Source organism: Diceros bicornis, chromosome 4 (genome assembly GCF_020826845.1).
Source record: "Diceros bicornis minor isolate mBicDic1 chromosome 4, mDicBic1.mat.cur, whole genome shotgun sequence".
In the NCBI taxonomy this organism is placed as follows: Eukaryota; Metazoa; Chordata; class Mammalia; order Perissodactyla; family Rhinocerotidae; genus Diceros; species Diceros bicornis.
In genome coordinates, this window is record NC_080743.1 from 23218046 (window position 1) to 23238848 (window position 20803).

At 36.5% G+C, this 20803-nt stretch overlaps 1 protein-coding gene across 2 annotated transcripts in view; it reads left to right on the forward strand.

Annotated features, from left to right (window-relative positions):
- HS2ST1 (heparan sulfate 2-O-sulfotransferase 1) overlaps nt 1-20803 on the forward strand; it is a 194156-nt gene that overhangs the window by 142225 nt on the left and 31128 nt on the right. For both annotated transcript variants that reach the window (XM_058538439.1, XM_058538440.1), the window contains exon 2: nt 13058-13296. In XM_058538439.1, coding sequence (XP_058394422.1) covers nt 13058-13296 — 239 coding nt within the window. The remainder of the gene's footprint in view (nt 1-13057; nt 13297-20803) is intronic.

Genomic DNA, 20803 nt, shown 5'->3' on the forward strand with positions numbered 1-20803 from the left:
TTTTTATAGCTGAATAATATTCCATTGCGTATATACCACAATTTGTTTATTCACTCATTTATTGATGGACATTTGGGTTGTTCTCATCTTTTGGCTATTGTGAATAGTGCTACTATAAACATTCATTTATAAGTATTTATTGAGTACCTGTTTTCAGTTCTTTTGGGTATATACCTAGGAGTGGAATTGCTGGGTCATATGATAATTCTATGTTTAACTTTTTGAGAAACTACCAAACTGTTAGGTATCATTGCTGCACCATTTTACATTTCTGCCAGTGATGTATGAAGGTTCCAGTTTCTCCACATCTTCACCAACAGTTGTTATTATCCTGTGTTTGTTTTGTTTTAATTATAGCCATTCTAGTGGGTGTGACTGGTACCTCGTTGTGGTTTTGATTTGCATTTCCCTAGTGACTAATGATGTTGAACATCTTTTCATGTATTTGTTGGCCATTTGTATATCTTCTTAGGAGAAATGTCTGTTCCAGTGTTTCACCCACATGAGTACTTTTTCACAATCAGTATGTGTCTGTCTGAGTAAGTGTGCATTTCCTCTTGAATGTATAAGAAAAAGGAAATTTTAAAATAAATAGAAATTAAGAGATTAAAGGTTAAAATGGGTGCTCAGATATTCTAAGGTTTACATATAAAAATTTCCCATAACTTGGGTTTTCACTACTAGCTCTTTTTTTTTTTTTTTTGGATATGGATAAACATGTGTTGATGTGGCATCATAGTACTGCATAATACTAAATGAAAAAGCAAATTACAAAGTAGTATGTAGAGTATAATCCCTTTTATATTTTTAAAAATATATTTTATGGCTTTCCTTACACAAAATTGCCAAACTAGTAAATTCCTAAAGAAGGAATGATAGAATTAGAAAAACATCATTTTGCAATGATCAAAGTTAATAATTGATTCAGGCAAGAATCATCAGTGGATGCTAAGATTTTTCAGTCAAAGTTTGATGGGGAATAGACTATGTAGTTTCAGTTTATCACTCCCATAGATTTCTGGGGTTTTTTAAAACAACTTTATTGAGATATAATTTACGTACCATACAATTCACCCATTTAAAGTTTACAATTTAATGTTTTTTAGTATATTGATAGGGTTGTGCAATCATCACCACTATCTAATTTCAGAAAATTTTCATCACCCCAAATAGAAACACCTACCCATTAACAGTCACTCCCTATTTCTCCCATCACCCTAGCCCCTAGAAACTGCTAATCTATTTTCTGTCTCTATGGATTTGCCTGTTCTGGCCATTATATATAAATGAAATCATACAGTATGTGATCTTTTATGTCTGGCTTCTTTAACCTAATGTTTTCAAAGCTCATCCATATTGTAGTAGTATGAATCAGTATTTCATTATATTACTTTGAGTGGATATACTGTATTTTGTTTATCCATACATCAGTAGATGGGCATTTGGGTTGTTTCCACTTTTTAGGTATTACGTTTTTGTATGGATATATGTTTTCATTGCTAAGCATACAAGTACTACATGACCCAGCAATTGAACTACTGGGCATTTATGTCAGGAAAATGAAGACTTATGTTCACACAAAATCCTGTACAAGATCAGGATTTTGTACTCAGCAAGATGGCAGAGTAGGAAGGTCCAGGCCCTCGTTCCTCCACAGAAACATTAAATAAACCACTGCAGACTAAAATAACTTTATAGGAGCTCTGCAAACCAGTCAGAGATCTACAATAACCAAACAAATGCCCAATCCAGAAAAAGCCACATTCAAAACAGTGGGAAATTTCATGGCCTTTTTACTTGCCCTTGCCCCACCCTTCCCTGTTGTGGCACAGGGCGGTTGGGAAGAAGTAGCCCAATTCGTGGTTTGTTTCCTTGAGCCAGAAAGAGCAGAGTAGAATCTGTTTGCAACATTCTGGCCCATCTGTGGGCTGCACAAGGGACTGGTTTCCATCTCACCTGACTTGGAGCTCAGACAGGGAATGGCAGCATAGTTTGGATCTCAGGCTGGTGGAAGCCATAGAAGAAATGGTGGATACTGCAGAAAACTGCAAGAGACTGCAGACCTGTGGACCCCTGGGGGCAAGAAATTATAGAAATACAATCTAAGGCCCCAAGTAGAAGCTGAGGTGAGACTCTGGGAAATTAAGATATTTAAATGCAGGAAATTTTTTTTTAATTTTAAAATTTCAAAAATGTTTAAAATAAAAATTTTTTGAAAAGCACACACACAGGCCCAGTCAGGACTTATGCCCTGAGGAGACATTAAGCTTTCATCCCAAGCTGATCCTAAGGCTTTGGGATCCGCTAGTTAGTGAAGGTCTTCCCTGACAATCTGCAAAGACTGAGAGAGGTGGCTGTTTTTTAAATGCCCAATTTTTTAAAAAAGATCACAAAGCATACAAAGAAGCAGGGAAACTTAGCCAATTCAAAGGACTAAAATAAATCTCCAGAAACTGTCCCTGAAAAAACACACACCATACTTACTAGACAAAGACTTTAAAACAACTATCTTAAATATGCTAAAAGAGATAAAGGAAAACATGGAAAAAGAACTAAAGGAAATCAGGAAAACAATATATGAACAAAATGAGAACATCAGTAAAGAGAGAGAATTTATGAAAAAGAACCGAACAAATTCTGAAGCTAAATAATTCAAAAACTGAATTGAAAAATTCACTCGAGAGGTTTAACAACAGACTCAAACAGGCAGAAGAAAGAATCAGTGAACTTAAAGCAGATCATTTAACATTGTAGAGTCTGAGGAGCAAAAAGGAAAAATAATGAAGCAAAGTGAACAGAGCCTAAGGAACTTATGGGACACCATCAAGTGGACCAATATATACTGTTAATCTTATTGCAGATCCTTTGTGTGACAAGTTGCTTTTTTTCTTGCTGCTTTCAAAATTCTTGCTTTGTCTTTGTCTTTTAACAGTTTGAGTCAATGTGTGTCAGTGTGAGTCTCTCTGAATTTATCCTTTCTGTTGTTCATTGAGCTTGGATGTGTGGATTCATGTCTTTTATCAAAGTTGAGAAGTTTTCGACCTTTATTTCAGCACACAAGTCCTGTATAAATATTGTTAGATTTACAACTGGATATTTTCTGTCTGATTTTAGATGACACTGTAATTTTAATTTTTGTCTGTTTAGTTTATAGAAATACAATTAGTTTTTGTATGTTTATCTTATATTTTGCAGCCTTGCTGAGCTCACTTATTCTAGGGTTGTTTTCTTTTTGTAGATTCCTTGGGATTTCCTTCATAGACAATCATGTCATCTTCAAATAGGGTCAGTTTTATTTCTTCCTTTCTTACCTGTATGCTGCTGCATTTATTATTCTTTTTATTGTTTTGCTTTAATGCACTAGCTAGAACTTCCAGCACTATGTTGAATAAGAGTAGTGAGACTGTATGTCATGCCTTATTTCTGATCTTAGGAGGAAAGCATTTAGTCTTTAACTATTAAGTATAATGGTAGCTGTAGGATTTTTCTAGAGGAAGTTCTCCTCTATTTTACTTTTTCTGAGAGTTTTTATCATGAACAGGTGTTTATTTTTGTCAGATCCTTTTTCTGCATAGATTTTTATGTTTTTTTTCTTTTTTAGCCTATTAATATGACAGATTACATTTATTGATTTTATAATATGAACCTGTTTTGTATCCCTAAAATAAACCCTGCTTGGTAATAGTGTGTAATTCTTTTTTCTTTGGTGAGGAAGATTGGCCCTGAGTTAATATCTGTGCCCGTCTTCCTCTATTTTTTGTATGTGGGACACCGCCACAGCATGGCTTGATGAGCGGTGCGTAGATCCGCACCTGGGATCTGAACCTGTGAACGAGGTGGAGCTTGTGAACTTAACCACTATGCCACCAGGCCGACCCCGTGTAATTTTTTTTTTATATATTGCTGAGTTCTATTTGATGATATTTTGTTGAGGAGTTTTGTAATCTATATTCATAAGGAATATTGGTCTATAATTTCCTTTTTTTGTCATGGTTTTGTCTGTTTTTGTATCAGGGTAATATTAGCTTTATAAAATGAATTAGGAAGTGTTTCCTTTTCTATTTTCTGGAAGAGATTGTGTAAAATTCATGTTAATTCTTCTTTAAAGATTTTTTAGAATTCTCCACTGACCCATCTGTACCTGGAGATTTCATTTTTGGGAATTTTTTAGTTATGAATTCAATTTTCTTAATAGTTATAGGGCATTTCAAATTATAAATTTTATATTGAGTGAGTTGTGGTAGTTTATCTTTTTCGGGGAAATTGTCCATTTCATCAAGCTGTCAAATTTATGTGTGTAAAGTTGTTGTAGTATTCTCTTATTGTTGTTTTGATACCAGCAGGATCTCTAGTAGGATGTCTCATTTCATTCCTGATATTAGCAATTTGCGTTTGTTTGTTTTAATTTTATTTATTTATTTATTTTTTCCCCAAAGCCCCAGTAGATAGTTGCATGTCATAGCTGCACATCCCTCTAGTTGCCGTATGTGGGATGCGGCCTCAGCACGGCCGGAGAAGCAGTGCGTTGGTGCGCACCCGGGATCCGAACCCAGGCCGCCAGTAGTGGAGCGCGCGCACTTAACCGCTAAGCCGTGAGGCCGGCCCCGCGTTTGTTTGTTTTTGTCAGTCTTGCTAAAGGTTTATCCATTTCACTGATCTTTTCAAAGAACCAGCTATTTATTTCATTGATTTTTTTTTTTTTCCCTGTTGTTTTTCTGTTTTCAGTTTCATTGATTTTTGCTCTTTATTATTTCATTCCTTCTTGCTTTGGATTTATTTTGCTCTTTTTCTAGGTTCTTGAGGTAAGAGCTCAGATTATTGATTAGAGACTACTTTTTTTTCTAATATATGCAACACAGTGCTGTAAATTTTCCTTTTAGTCCTTAGATGTATCCCACAAACTTTGTTTTATTTTCATTCACTTCAATGTATTTTTTTTATTTCCCTCGATACTTTTATTTTTTGTTTCCTGTTCTGTTTTTTGTTTTTCTGCATTCCTGTGGGTTACTTTTATATATTTTTTGAATTATGTTTTCATCTATCTATAGTCGTTTTGAGTTTAATGTTTGTATAGCCTTTTGCATGGTTGCTTTATGTATCACATTATATAAATATCACTTGGCACAGTTTACTGGTGTTATCAGTTTACCAATTCAAGTGAAGTGTAGAAACCTTACCTCCATTTACATCCCTTTACTGTCTGCCATTTATAATATATTTGTCTTCAGTATTTCCTCTACGTACATTTAGAACCATATCACATAGTGTTATAATTTTTGCTCTGTCAAAAATATTTTTTTTTATTTTATTTTTTTGTGAAGAAGATCAGCCCTGAGCTAACATCCATGCTAATCCTCCTCTTTTTGCTGAGGAAGACCAGCTCTGAGCTAACATCTATTGCCAATCCTCCTCCTTTTTTTTTCCCCAAAGCCCCAGTAGATAGTTGTATGTCATAGTTGCACATCCTTCTAGTTGCTGTATGTGGGACGCAGCCTCAGCATGGCCGGAGAAGCAATGCGTTGGTGAGCGCCTGGGATCCGAACCCGGGCCGCCAGTAGCGGAGCACGCTCGCTTAACCGCTAAGCCATGGGGCCAGCCCCTGTCAAAAATATTTTTGAAAACTCACTGTGTTTACCCATATGTTTACTCTTTTCATTTTTTGTTCTTTTTTTCTAGTGTTTTAAGGTTCCTTCTTTTATCCTTTTCTGTTTAGAGAACTTCCTTTAGACAATCTCTTAGGATAGATCTACTGGCAGTAAATTCTCTTAGTTTTCTTTCATATGAGAATATCTTATTTTTCCCTTTATTCTTTGTTTTTTCCTACCCAAAGTCTAATTGCCATCCATCATCATACACATATGCACTTTTACCCCTTTTGCCCTACCCCTTACCCCCTTCTCCTCTGGTAAGCACCAGTCTATTCTCTGTGCCTGTGTTTGTTGTTTTTTTTTTTAACATTCCACATATGAGTGAAATCATATAGTATTTGGCTTTCTCTGTCTAACTTTTTTTGCTTAGCATAATGTCCTCAAGGTCCATCCATGTTGTCACAAATGGCAAGATTTCGTCTTTTTTATGGGTAATATTCCATTGTGTATATACATATATATATATATATATATCACATCATCTTTATCCATTCATTTGCTGATGGGCACTTTGGTTGTTTCCCAGTCTTGGGAAATGTGAGTAATGATGCAATGAACATAGGATGTGTATGTCTTTTCCCCTTTATACTTAAAAATTATTTTCTCTGGGTATAGGATTCTTTTATTTCAGCACTTGAAAAGCATTGTGGCCATTTCCTCTGGCTGCATGATTTCTGATGTGAAATCTGTTATTCCAGGTTTCTCCCATAGGTAAGGCTTCATTTACTTTGGCTGCTTTCGAGACTTTTTTCTCTGTCATTAGTTTTCAGAAATTTAATTATGATATGTCTTGTCATGGATGTCTTTGGTTTATCTCATTTGGAGTTTGTTCAGCTTCTTGAAGCTTTATGTTTATGTCTCTTGCCAAATGTGTCGAGTTTTCAGCCATGATTCTTGGAGTACTCTTTCAGCCCTGTCTTCTTTTTCCTTTCCTTCCAAGACTCTGTGACACCAGTGTTAGATCCTTTGTTATATCCCACAGTTCCCTGAGGCTCTTTTTTTTTTCCTCCTCCAGTATATTTTCTCACTGTTATTCTGATTGGGTACTTTCTTTTGTTCCATCGTCCAGTTCACTAAACTTTTCTCCTTCCCTTCCATCCTGCTGTTGAGCCTATTCACTGAGCTTTTTGTTTTGATTATTTTATTTTTGAGTTGTAAAATTTCCATTTAGTTCTTCATTATGTATATTATTTCATTACTGAGGCTATTTGCTGAGCCTTTCTGTTTTTTCATTTGGTTCAAGCTCGTTTGTAATGGTTCATGAAAGCGTTTTTATCATGACTGCTTTAAATCTTTGATAATTCTAACGTCTCTGTCATCTTGGTGTTGTCATTTCTTGATTGTCTCTATTCACTGAATTGGGGATCCTCCTGGTTCTTGATATGTTGAGCAGTTTTGGTTGAAACCTAGACATTTTTGTGTTATGTTGTGAGACTCTGGATCTTATTTAAACCTTCTGTTTTAGTTGACTTTTTCCAACACTGCTCTGGCAAGGGAAGAGGTGCTGCTTTGTTACTACCAAGTGGATCTAGAAGTCCGGGTTCCCCCTGGCCTCTGTCAACACCTAGTAGGCTCTTTGTTACTGCTGAGCAGGGTTGGGAGTGGCCTCATTACACTGGATGATGGTGAAATTCCTGACTCTGCACTAGGTCTCCTCTGACACCCAACTAGGGAGTGGAAGGGGCCTCTTGTTACTGTCGTGTGGAGGTAGACATCCAAGCTCCTTTCTTGGTCTCCACTGACACTGCAGAGGTGCCTTGTTACCTACTGCCTGGGATGAAAATACTGGCTCCCTACTTGGCCTTGTTTGACACCACTCCTCAGGGATATTGGGCACCTGGTTACAGCCTTGTGAGGGTGGAAGTCTAGACTCCCCACTTGGCCTGTGCGTGTGGAGGTGGGGCCACAGTTTTTTCTGTGGAGTTTGACTAGAGTAGAGTGGTTATTGTCTAAAAGTTTTCTGTCTTGCTGTGCTGTCCCTTTCCTAGTCCTTTGGCTAGAGAGAGCAGGTTTTTGTTGAGATTGTTTTTGTGTGTGCCTGTTTATGGGTCGCCATTGTCTACTGCTCCAAATCTGGGATATATGAGGCTAAAAGAAAACTTAGAGAATTCACCACTGTGTTGTTCCTCAGGTCCCAAGGGCCCTAACTAGTCTGCCTTCTTCTCTCCACCTCTTAGAGTCTTATGTTTGTCTTATGTGTAATGTCCAGGGTTTTTAGTTGTATGTAGTGGGAGGAATAGCGAAACATAGGCCTAGGCCATCTGCCTTGAAGTGGAAGGTGCTATCAGCTCTTTTTTATAGGACAGTCCGTGTAAACATATTTGTAAGTTGTAATGATAACACATGTATCCCTTGTTGACTGCCTGGAAACCTCACAAGAAAGCGTTTGCCAGTGTTCAGAGTTGGCCTTCACCCTTCCATATAGAAATTTATTTTGTTATTTTGTCAGTCTCTGTGGTGATTGAGTTCAAGGAGACTGATTCAGGCTAAAAACATTCATAAGAAAATGATGCATGCAATCAGACAATCAATTTATTTAATTCATAATGGTTAGAAAATACTACTTCCATGAGGATCAGATAGTGTTTGGCTGGACAGTACATTCACAGTAAATGGTGCTAAAGAAAGAATCAGGTAAATAGCCTCATAGCTTTCTTTTGGTGCAACTTTGTTGCTTTCTACTTCTCATTGTGTACATATTTTATGGGGAATAAGTTATTCTTCAGAACAGTATTTGGGGATTCATACAGTTCAGGATTTAGCCTAGAAAATGCTAAGGATCCACTTTAATTCAGGTATCTGATAGCACAAGCTCTTAGAGGCCAGCATATCTAGCTCTACAATAGACATACTTGCCAGGGAGTTCTGACAGGTCAAGTTTTGTGCCACGGCATCCTCACCCATAGACATTTCTCAGATAGATGCTGCCAGTTTCTTCTGTGATTTCTCTTTGCCTACAATCCTTACTTGTGAGTAACCTCTTTTTTCTATACATGTACTAATGCCTTTAGGCAGTTTACTATCAGGCCTTGCTGATAGGAGCCTTTTTTTTTAGGAGTAATTAATCTGGGGTCATGGACCCCCCTACCCATGGGTGGGCTGTAAGTGGAAGCCTTGAAATGCACAAGTCAACCTTTCTGGAGGGAGGGTCATGGACTTCTTTGACCCAAGAAATCATTATAAGCCACTAATGCATATTTTTGCTCTACTCTATTATGCATATATAGCTTAAATGTCTTATAAACCACCTTAGCTTATTATCTACTGAAGTCTTAATATCGTTATTGCCAATTTCTATGTTTTCTTTCTTTGATAATAGATATTAAAAATTTGGTCATTTTTTCCGTAATGTTCTTTGCCTTTTATATATTATTTACCTGTTATCTAGCTATAGGTATATTTTTACTTGAACACACAGAAGTTTCAGTATTTGAAGGCAAGGCAATTTATTGCTCTTTCCTTTTGCTGTTTCTTTTATCCCTTTAGTGCTAAACTGTTATCCACAATACAGAAATACTACACATTTTGAGCATTTGTGAACAATTTATTTTCTGCTGAGACCATTGCAAAATTGAGCTTTGGCAGGGGGAGGGGCTTATATTCATGAGTCCTTTAATTTGTACAGAACACATAACTTATTTCTCTAAGTTATTTAATACAGTGAACAAACATATTAATTAATGTTCAAAGAGAAATGGTGTTCCCCAAAACAGCAATCTTAATGTTTAAAAAATTAGTCATTAAGAGATATGTTGTGATTTAAAAAAAAATCTTTTCTTCAGTTTTCTAGTTTTTCTTTGGTCTGATATTCACATCTTTGTGACTTAATGCTGTGTAGAATTTAGGTTGGTGTTTTGTTAGCTTTATCATTATATTCTTTTAATAAATGAGGCCTTTAATGCCCTGTGAATACAAAAATAGGTAATTATTGGTATTGTGAATGGTCTTTTAACAGACTTGAGTTTGTTGATAATCTGCCATGTGGAAAGGTTCATTGAATTGAGATATGTGCCACATTCAACAGGAGCCAAAGAACTAGAATTGCCATAGAGTTCTATGTCGATTTTCAGCGTTGGGCACATTAATGCCAGTGGTGCCTGGCCTGCCTGTAATTTCATGACTCTCAGATAGCACCACATGCTATTTGCAGGCTATACATTTTGTGGTGGTTCTGAAATAGCTTGCATAGCAGATTCTCTGTAATGATTACTCAAACGTGAAAAAACATTACTTCAAAATGCACCTTAAGTATTTTAAATATACTGCCTACGTTCTCTAAGTGCACTACAAATGTGCTGTAACTAATAAAGCTTCCCCGTTGACTTAAGAGAGTCTCAGAAGAAGCTGTACTAACTAGATGCAGAGCATCTTGGATAAAAAAAGAATTGGAAATATCGACTACTTAGTAAGTAAAGAATATGGCCATATTGCAAACACTCTTACTGGTTTTAAGTATTGTCACAGGAGAAAAGAGATAGTAATTTACCATCAACAGTAGTTACTGTTACTGTTCAACTAAGTGAGATTTGATTTTCTAAAGAGATAGTGCTAATAAAAATTCTTTATACTGTCATTATCTTTTATGTAGTTTTAGGGATAACATCATGTTAATAATTATCCTGTTCATTTAAGCAAAGTAAAAACACTTGAAAAATAAGAAATGCATATAAATATATTATTTGAATGAGAAAAGTAGTGACTGCCGTATTTGTACCTTTTCATAATCTAAGAAATTTTTTAAAATTGTGGGAAATATACAGTTCATATAATTTAATATGCATAATGAACCAAGAACAATGATTAATTTTTAAAACATTTTAGTTTCATAGTCCAGCTAGAGTTTTAGCACCTTAAAAAATAAAAAAATCCCCAGACTAAATAATAACTTTTTAAAAATATTTTTAATTAATTTATTAGCTAATTTTCAAGGCAATTATTAGGCATGTAAAGTTTTATAAATAGATGGAGTAATTATAAAAACTATTAATATTGCAGTTTTTCTTTAATCATTATGTTTTCTATAGTTAAAATGGATACCTATTTATGAAATAACACATAAAATCTGCTTCTTTGCCAAATACTCAATTTTAGAAAAACTAGTGAAAGTAAATTCAGCATTTTTGATTGTAGGTGAATCTTTTAAAGGCAATTTCATGCGTATCTGGGCTGCTAGAGGAAACCTCGCACTTCTGTCAGCACTTGACTGACAACAGCACTGTTTTATTTCTCTTAGTAGAAAAAGGAGGATGTGTGGACATAACAATACTGTAATAGTTTTGGACTATGATGACAATTTGAAGTTGTTTGGAAGATAAGATTCCTTTAATTATTGAATATAATAATGTGCACAGGCTTTCAATAATACTTATTGAATTTAATCTGGAACAACTTCCGAATCCTGTGTAGATGCTTATAGCATCATATGTTACCTTGATTTATAGGCTCATTTGGAAAATGAGAGATATGCTTTCTAACATGTGGTATGTGCTTCTTAAAAGTCTATCGTGGTTCCTTTTTCTTTCTAACCATTTATTCTTAGCCTCTTTCTGTGAATTGTCTTTTTCACCTGCCCCTTAAATGTTGGTATTTCCTAAGATTCTGCCCTAGAATCTCCTTCCATGCTACGTATTCTAGATTATCTAGGCAGTTTCATCCATTCCCATGGTTTTCTCAGAGGTCTTTCTTCTACTTGAACCTTTGTTCTTCACTCTCAACCTATGTGCCCAATTATCTACATAACATCTCCTGGATGACCAAGGCAATCTAACAACTTGTTCAACATTGAGCTCATCTCTTTCTCCCCGCATTCCCAACCAACTCGTCCAAGGAAAAAAAGGGTGCATACATATGCATATACATACAGCATATACGTGCTTCTCCTCCTGTTTTGGAAAGCTGACTGCTAATAAGCAGCAGGCCTGGCACTTTTAATTCAAGTCTTCTGAATGTGAATCCTCAGCTCAGAGTGTACTCTCTGTAACATGGTGATCATATCTTCTGAACCAAAAATTAAGATGCATGGTCTGACAATATTTGAAGCCTGAACTTATTATTGTAATTATACCACATTGCTTTTTCTTGTCTCTTTACTAAATCGTCAGCATTATGGTAGGCAGATGCTAATAATAACACATGTGATACAAAATTGCAATTATGATAAGTACCAGAAGTGTAGTATTAGGTATGTATACATATGTTGTGTGTGTGTGTGACTTGACCTAGTTAGAGATCTGTTAATGGTTCCCTTGCAAGTGATGATTAAATTCAATGTGAAGGTTGAGGAGTTCACCAGGCAGGGTTAAGATAGAGGGAGAATGGAAGAGTGTTCAAGGCAGGTGAGATAGCTTGCAGACAGATCTGGTGGTCGGTCGGAGGATGCATGCTATGTGTGAGCAGCTGCTTCTGTGCAAAGTAATTTACAGTCTTGTTAGAGATTTTTTTATTGCCCTCATTTCTTCCTTCTCCTTTTCTTCCTTCCTTATTCTAAAAAATACTTGAAGTTTATATTAAATAGAGAGTAGTAGAAAGCAAAATGTAACTGCTTTTCAAGCTGCATGGTAGACAGTGATTTGAATTAGAGGAACCATGGAATTTAAGGAATCAACATAGCCAGGACTTATCTGTAATGCAACAGCAAAAAGAAAAAGCATTTGTTATGGTGTTGTTTTTACCCTTGTTACTTAAAATCACACAAGCATCATCACTGCCCTGCTACATTTTGATAAACCAGGGTGTAACTAAATCCTGAGTAACAAATTTCAACATCTCTGTTTAAATTATAAGTGATTTATTTTCTACATGCATTTTTTGCTGTGAAATTTAGTATTCCATGCAGTCTGTCTTTGTGTGTTTGAGAATTAATTCTGGCCGTAGAAGTTTTATTAGAATGTAAAGTGACTTTTGAACTACACTGAAGAACTCTCTGGTCTGTGGTATTTTAAACTTGATGACTCTGTTTATTCTTTGTATGCATAAGTATTACTCTTCAAAGGTAAATCTGAAGTTTTAGTCCTCAAAACATTTCTTCAGCTGCTCTTACCCAGTTCTTGAATAGGAACATTATGTTCCAAGAACGGAAAATTATTTTCATTGTTTTATAACTTCCTTATAGTGTCTTTAAAAACTGAGTTCTGGGGCCGGCCTGGTAGCGTAGTGGTTAAGTCCGTGCACTCTGCTTTGGTGGCCTGGAGTTTGCGGTTTCGGATCCTGGGCACGGACCTATGCACCGCTTATTGAGCCATGCTGTGGCGGCGTCCCGTATATAAAATAGAGGAAAATTCGCACAGATGTTAGCTCAGGGCCAATCTTCCTCAGCAAAAAGAGGAAGATTGGCAACAGGTGTTAGCTCATGGCCTCTCTCTCGCACCAAAAAAACCAGAACCTGAGTTCATATCTGTTTTTCTTTGCAGAAAGGGCTATTGCAAGACATGAAGTCCGAGAAATTGAGCAGCGACATACAATGGATGGCCCTCGGCAAGATGCGGTTTTAGATGAGGAGGAGGACATGGTGATCATTTACAACAGAGTCCCCAAAACTGCAAGCACCTCTTTTACCAATATTGCCTATGACCTGTGTGCAAAGAATAAATACCACGTTCTTCACATCAACACTACCAAAAATAATCCAGTGATGTCACTGCAAGACCAGGTAAACACTACTTAGGGAATACATAAATGTTTTCTGACACTTCCTCACTCAAATTTTGTATCTCAAGGGAACAAAGCATTTTAAGGGATATCTGTGCTGATCCCAATGAATTATAAGTCTCTTGGGGGGAGGGATCAACCAAACTTTTCTGTAATTTTACGTTCTTTACAATATTTGGTACATTTTGTTGCATAAAGTATGTATTTCAATATTTGTGAAATAAATGAATAGCTTGAATTTTTGAAGAGAAAATATGAAATATTTTTAGCAAGATACCCTGCAATAAAAATCACTATAATGTCTCAACTTATGATAGAGAAATCTTTATTTGATGAATACCTGTGTTCTGTATGACTCAATTTTGTGACTAACATCCTGAATTTCATCTTATCTTTACTAGTAATATAAATATTAGCTATAAACTCCTGGGGAAAAGAGGTTTTGGCTTATATTTTTAACATAATCTTGCCTTTTAAGTTGTCAAGAAACTTTAGATAAACAGATGGAGAGAGAATTTTATGAAATAGTTTTAAGAAAAGTGGAGGAAGTTATCTCATGAAATGAAATTTACTCATTTCTTTAGCATTTTCTCCACACTGGAGTTCTGCCTATGATTGTAAATGAATAAAGTTCCTTACAAACATTGAAGGCAATGGAAATTGGGCCCCATGAGAAGAAAAGATAATATTTGAAAATACAATCTAGGATCAAATACCATATTGGGGTAGCCTTATTAGAAAGGTAGTTGTGATAGTCAGAGTTAGAATGTATTTATCTGTTTGAAAGCAGCTGAACTTGTTTTATTGTTACAGAATTGACTGTTATCGGACTCTTGAGCATGCCTATAATCCTTACACTGAAGCAAGAGAATAACATTAATACCCAAGGTTAAGGTTCACTTTCTTGCTAGAAAGCTGTTTGTAAAGGCTGATAGTATATGGCATATTATCTGCTCATATAATTCTTGGCTGTCTGCAGTATCCCCAATTACTCTTTTTCATAGAACCAAAAATCTACATCCGTCAGCCAAACCAAATAACTCTTCTATAAATGAGAAGAAACATGAGCTTATTTAGCTAAGTGGGTCATAAAACTGTTCATTATATAATATTGTGTATCTCAAGGGCAAGTATCTTAAATAATCAGTTTTTATACAGTGTGTAGTAGATTTTAAATCTATTTGCATGATTGCTTTTCAGAATATATCTTGGTTTAAAAGGAACATTTCTTAATGTTCATATAATAATTTTAGGTTTCTTTAGTAGTATTTTTTAGAAAAATAAAGTTAGCTTACCTATTCAGTTTTTAGAGTCGTTTTGTGTCCAGCATTACAAAATTGTCTGGCAGCTACAAGATGTCTGACAATGACATTGACCATTTTTTTCATGACATATAAATCTACAGAAGCTCACCACATATGGCATATATAGGCATCCTGTGGTGGTACATTTTCCCAGTTGCATTTGGATGAGATAAAGCTTCTGTTTTCCTTTCACTAGCTTGTTAGTTATATATAGGAAAAAAAAAACCAGCAGAAGAAAAGCATAAATGCTATCTTAAAAGCAATTGGATTACATAACGAACAACGCTTAAAACATGTTTGTGTGGAGGAGAGTAGAGGAATAGTCTTAATCATTAGCTGACATACTTCAAAATGTCAACTGGTAGTGCAAAACTTGGTCTTAATTAGAAATGGCTTAGATGCCAAATGTTCTCTAATATACCATATTTCAATTGTTTATTGGTCTCTTGTTCTATATGGAAGTAGTTCTTCAAACAAGGCATAGTTACTGCTTCCCTTTCTTGGCATGACAGATAGCATTTTTATTTCACTTTCAATCTAATAAATTTCATCTAAATGTAAACTTTTAAATTATATTGGATGCCTTGAAAATAATTTTTTAAATATTCCCTGAACTCCATCTTGTATAACATACTTTGATTTTAATACCATATTTTTGTTCTTGTGTACTGTTCTCAACTGTTTTATTAAAGTAGGAATTAAATGACCTATTTTGCTTTTCTTTCTTCTCTGAGAAATAGTTTCTAATCAATATCTGACTCAAGTGAGACTTAAAAGATGAGATTTTTGTTAAATCTGCTATTGTCCCAACATTCCATTTAAAGCTCTGTTAACTCATAAAAATATCTTGGGATATAATAGGTCCCAAACTCTTTATTCTGTCACCTTCCAACCTCAGCAGTCCAGTCTGCTGAATATCTGCCTTTAGCCCCAGCTGTTTCCTAGATGTATTTTGTACACACTGTACTAGGCACTGTGCTAAACTGTTTACATGCTTAATTATTTCTCTTAAAAATTTTAGAGGCAAAGCCCAAATATTTTTAGTCTGGTATAAAACTATTAAATCTGTAATAGCCATGTATATTCTGCCATCCTTAGAAACAGTTGTCAACTCTGCTTTCAAGTTTTCATTTATTTATTGAGTATGTAATATATACACAAATTGTGCTACATTCTTCAGGGAAATACCAAAGAAATAAAAAGCAAGGCCCCATATTTCAAGGAGCTTATTTAAATTTATGTGGGAATGTAAAACGTAGATGCAGGACTACGTTTGAGGACTATTCAAAGAAAACATCAGTTTATGGTATTCTCGCCAAAATGTTTAACCAAAAATGTTTCTCACCAAAGTGTTTAACCTAGACCTCATCTTGAGGAAACAGATAAATCCATATTATAGAACATTCTCTAGAACAACTGTTGTGAACTCTTCTAAAATGTCAGTGTCATGACAACCAAAAGAAAGGCGGAGTCAGGAGTAGGGTGGGACAGTCTTCTCTAAACTAGAGAAGGCTAAAGAGACATGGAAACAAAATGTAATATGTGATCTGTGATTGGATCCTTGATCAAAAATGTCTGCTTCTTGCTTTCAAATGGTTGAGAAAAATTAAGTGTGTGAGTGCGTGTAGAGTGAAAAAAAGAGATTAGTGGCAAAATGTTAACACAGGATCTTGGTAAAGAGGGAACTATTCTTGCAACTTCTCTACAGATGAGGAATTTTTCAAAATTAAGAAGTTGGAATAAAATAAGGAAAATTAGAACAAGGAAATTAAAAGATAGTGGAGAATATAAGGCATGAGAAGACTAAGTAACAAGAATGAGGTGGACTCAGTCGTGAGAATTATATTTTTGAGATGGGCTTTACTCAGTTAATAGACAGGAATTGACAGGAGACAGCTTTTCAGCTGTCAGCTTTTCTACTTGGAAAAAGAAGTTTACTCTGCTGTCATGAAAATGTCTGTACATTAGAGAACATCTTTAAAGGAACTAAGTCGAATAGGTGTAAGTGGCAGCATTTTTTATGATCTTTCTTAATTCTTTTCTGCTGTCATATATTTAGATCTGTGATCATATTTAACACCTTTGTGTTAAGACATTGGAAATATCCAGAATTTGCATTCTCTGTGGGACAACGTAGTAAATTTTTTTTCTTTTAATTTACTGTTAAGCCAACCTCTGGTCATTTGCATTGGAGCCCATGGTTTGGTATTATTTGATAATACATATTTGATAATCAGTTGTAGATAATAACTTTTCAGAGCAGCACTTTAAATGAGGCTTCTTAACCTATAATGTGTATCCTAATCGCCAGTTAACATGCAAATTCCCATTCAGAAGGACTAAGATGGAGACTGATATTCTAAATTTATAAAAAGCTTCTGCTTGATGCCAAAACTGATGCTTCTGGTCCTTGAACCACAGTTTGGGTAGCAAAGATCTAGAACATGATTCTCAGTGGGGTTGTGGGAAGATGCATATTATAATCTTCCCAGGATGGTGAGGTACTTATCTTTAAATTCATATTCCTACCTTCCCAACAAAATCCAAATGCCTTAACTAGGCCAATAGGCCCTTTTTAATCAAGCCCTTGTCCATTGCTCCAACCTCTTATTTACTAGCCACACTGGCCTTTTGGTTCATTGAGTGCACCAAGCCTTTCCCACTTCAAGGCCTCTGCGCACACCATTTCCTTTTTGAATGCACTTCTCCTGGCTTCTCAGGATTGGCTTCCTGTTACCCAATTAAGGTTTCAGCTTAAATGACACCCTCTTAGAATAATCTTACTTGGCCATCCTATACATCAAATACCTCCTCGAACTTACTGTGTACCATCATTCTTTCTGTATCTTTCCTATTACTTACTGATTTATTGGTTTACTGTCTGTCTTTTCCTCTATTATAGTATAAGCTCCTTAAGGGCAGGAACCTTGTCTGTCTTGTTCACCACTGTATCCCTTGTGCTTAGAACAGTGCCTGAGACATAGTAAATACTCTGTAAATTTTCTGTTAAATGAGTGAATGAACAATTTAGATTCTGAAAGCATTTCTTAGCTGAGCATAATATCATGATGGTAATTACTGGCAGAGTGAGCCCCTCTGATTAATGGTAATAAGATCTACCCTTGTGTCAGTTGATTTGGGACACACACCCACCATTCCCACAAAAAAAGTATGAACAACGCAATTCTGAACTTTAATGAAGATATTGTGCTCTATTGCCGCTGAACCTTTCATATATTTTATCCAACTGTTACTCAGTTTTTCTCTTTGTGTAGAAGCCTTCCTCTCTAGTTTAGTCTCATAAAGCTACCCACGGCTGTGCAATGAGTGTTTATTTTAAGTATATGCTCGAGTAGGAGTTTGGTATATAGTAATTACCCAAGTTAATCATAGTATTCATTCAATAGGTAGTAATTACAAAGTTGGAATTTGGCCAGGATGTTCAGGATGACATTCCTACTTTTAGATAGTGAAACATGTTCTTTTGTGATCACAGATAATCATAATGTTGAGATTAATCTTATTAAGAATGTAGGTCTAGATATGCTGTTAGTGAGATGGTGCTTTCTTGGTTTTTTCTTACAGCACTGGTTCAGGTCTGATTCAACTAGCAAATAAATCACACCACCACTCTTTCCATTGCTTGTGTTTTCCCTAAAGGTCTCTTATGATTACTTGCTAGTCTGACTCTGCTTGAGTTATAAAATCTGACAAAAATCACAGTTTAGGATCTGCTCCAGGCCAGCCATAAAACCATCTCTTTTCATGTACCATATCTAACTGCTACTTCTGCAACATCCTTCTTGGTAGCCTATTTCAATCAGAGCATGGAAATTCTCTTTGAATAGAGTCACTACGGTGACTTTAATTCTCCTCCCCAAGCCACAGTTCTCAGTGTCTCCTTAACTCCGTTTGATACTAGTAGTTTTGCTCCTTTTCACCTATCACTTTACTTTTCATTAGTGCCAAGTGTAGTCAGTGAGACTTCACAAAGTGAACTGAGTAGAAGCTTGCTCACCTCATCTCCACTTCCTCCTACTCCTCTGTATTCCTTCTTTTTTTTTTTTAATTTTTATTTTATTTATTTTTTTCTGAGGGAGATCAGCCCTGAGCTAAGGATGCCAATCCTCCTCTTTTTTTGCTGAGGAAGACTGCCCCTGGGCTAACATCCATGCTCGTCTTCCTCTACTTTATATGGGACGCCGCTACGGCATGGCCTGACAAGCGGTGCGTTGGTGCACGCCCGGGATCCGAACCCAGGCCGCCAGCAGCGGAGCATGCGCACTTAACTGCTACGCCACGGGGCCAGCCCCCTTCTCTGTATTCCTGAGCTTTGTCTCAAGGTCTTGGGCAGAATGCCCCTCTGCAGAGGAAAACCAGAAGGAAACAAACGGAAAGACAAGGCCAGTGGCGCAGGAGGAGAAGAGCGGAAATGAAAGAGCAGAAACTGCAAGTAGAGGGTGAAAGGGAAGAAATGGAGATGGAGAGAGTAGAGACAGGGACGGGTACTCAAAACAGGGCTAAAAGGAGAAGTGGCTAAATTAATACTTCGAAAAGAAAGCTTAAAAAAAATACTGTTCTTGGGGCCGGCCCGGTGGCGCAAGCAGTTAAGTGTGCGTGCTCCACTGTGGTGGCCTGGGGTTCACCGGTTCGGATCCCGGGCGCGCACAGACGCACTGCTTGTCAGGCCATGATGTGGCGCCGTCCCATATAAAGTAGAGGAAGATGGGTGCAGATGTTAGCCCAGGGCCAGTCTTCTTCAGCAAAAAAAGGAGGAGAATTGGCATCGGATGTTAGCTCAGGGCTGGTCTTCCTCACACACACACAAAAAAAGGGGGCCGGCCCCGTGGCTTAGCGGTTAAGTGTGTGCGCTCCGCTACTGGCGGCCCGGGTTCGGATCCTGGGTGCGCACAGATGCACCGCTTCTCGGGCCATGCTGAGGTGGCGTCCCACATACAGCAACTAGAAGGATGTGCACCTATGACATACAACTATCTTCTGGAGCTTTGGGGGGTAAAAAAAAAAAAGGAGGAGGATTGGCAATAGATGTTAGCTCAGAGCCAGTCTTCCTCAGCAAAAAGAGGAGGATTAGCATGGATGTTAGCTCAGGGCTGATCTCCCTCACCAAAATAAATACTATTCTTCAAAGGGGGTTAATTAGTTTGTTCTGTCCTTGGAGATCCGTTTTGAAGAAGCAGTTAGAATGGAAGGGAATTGCGGTAGTATGTGAGTGACGCTTCTGAATGCTCAGACTATTCCGTGGATTAGTGTGAACCACCACTTGAACCTTATTGACATCCTTTGTTTGCTTAGCACTTGTTCTTCCCTGTAAAGGGAAGGTAAATCTCAGCTCAGCATCTTTTGATTTATTGCAAATTGTAAATCAGCCGCAGCTTTATTTAATGAGACGTTAACATACTGCCTTAGTTAAATGTTGATGAGATGAAAGAAAAAAATGCGTATGGATATATATTAAGTATGTAGCCTTCAGTATTCTCTTAGTTGGAGATTAGAGAAAGATTCTGTGTGTTTTGGAGACTCTAACAATAAGAGAGTGTAGAGAATTTAAAAGCAATAATAACCCACCTGAATTTGCCTCAGAAAGAATTTCGGAAATAAAATTCCAAGTCCTACGTGGACATTTAGAATAAATCTCTTAGTTTTGACTGGCAGTATTCAGCAATCCCTGAGGTTACCCAAGACAATAAAGAGGCAAAAATAAGTCAGTAGTTGTGGTTGAAAAACAGTTGTCCAGTAAGAGAGCAGTGAACAGAGTGGATTGGAAGTTGAGATTGTAACGAATGTAATAAGGAAAATAAACAATTAGAGACATCAACAGAGCTGGTGGATCTTGGAGGTTGGGGGGTTTTTGAATGACTGGATCTGAGGGGTTTCCTGATAAAACCTGATATTGGATAAAATCCAATAAATTGGATTTTGGATAGCAGTGGATAAAACCTGAAATTCTCAATGTCCAAGTTTGTTGATCAGAATCATGATATGAATGATATCTGCTTTCCTTTCCTTTCAAATCCCTCTGTTTGTTTTTTCCCCTTGTTTAAAATGGACAATAATAAATTAAGGAAATTAGCCAATGGTATAGAAGGATGATTGGACTAAAATCTAAGGTATTGGGCTTCAGTTTCTTGATCTATAAAATAAAAAGTACAGGATATCTCACCTCTAAAATGATGACTCTAAACA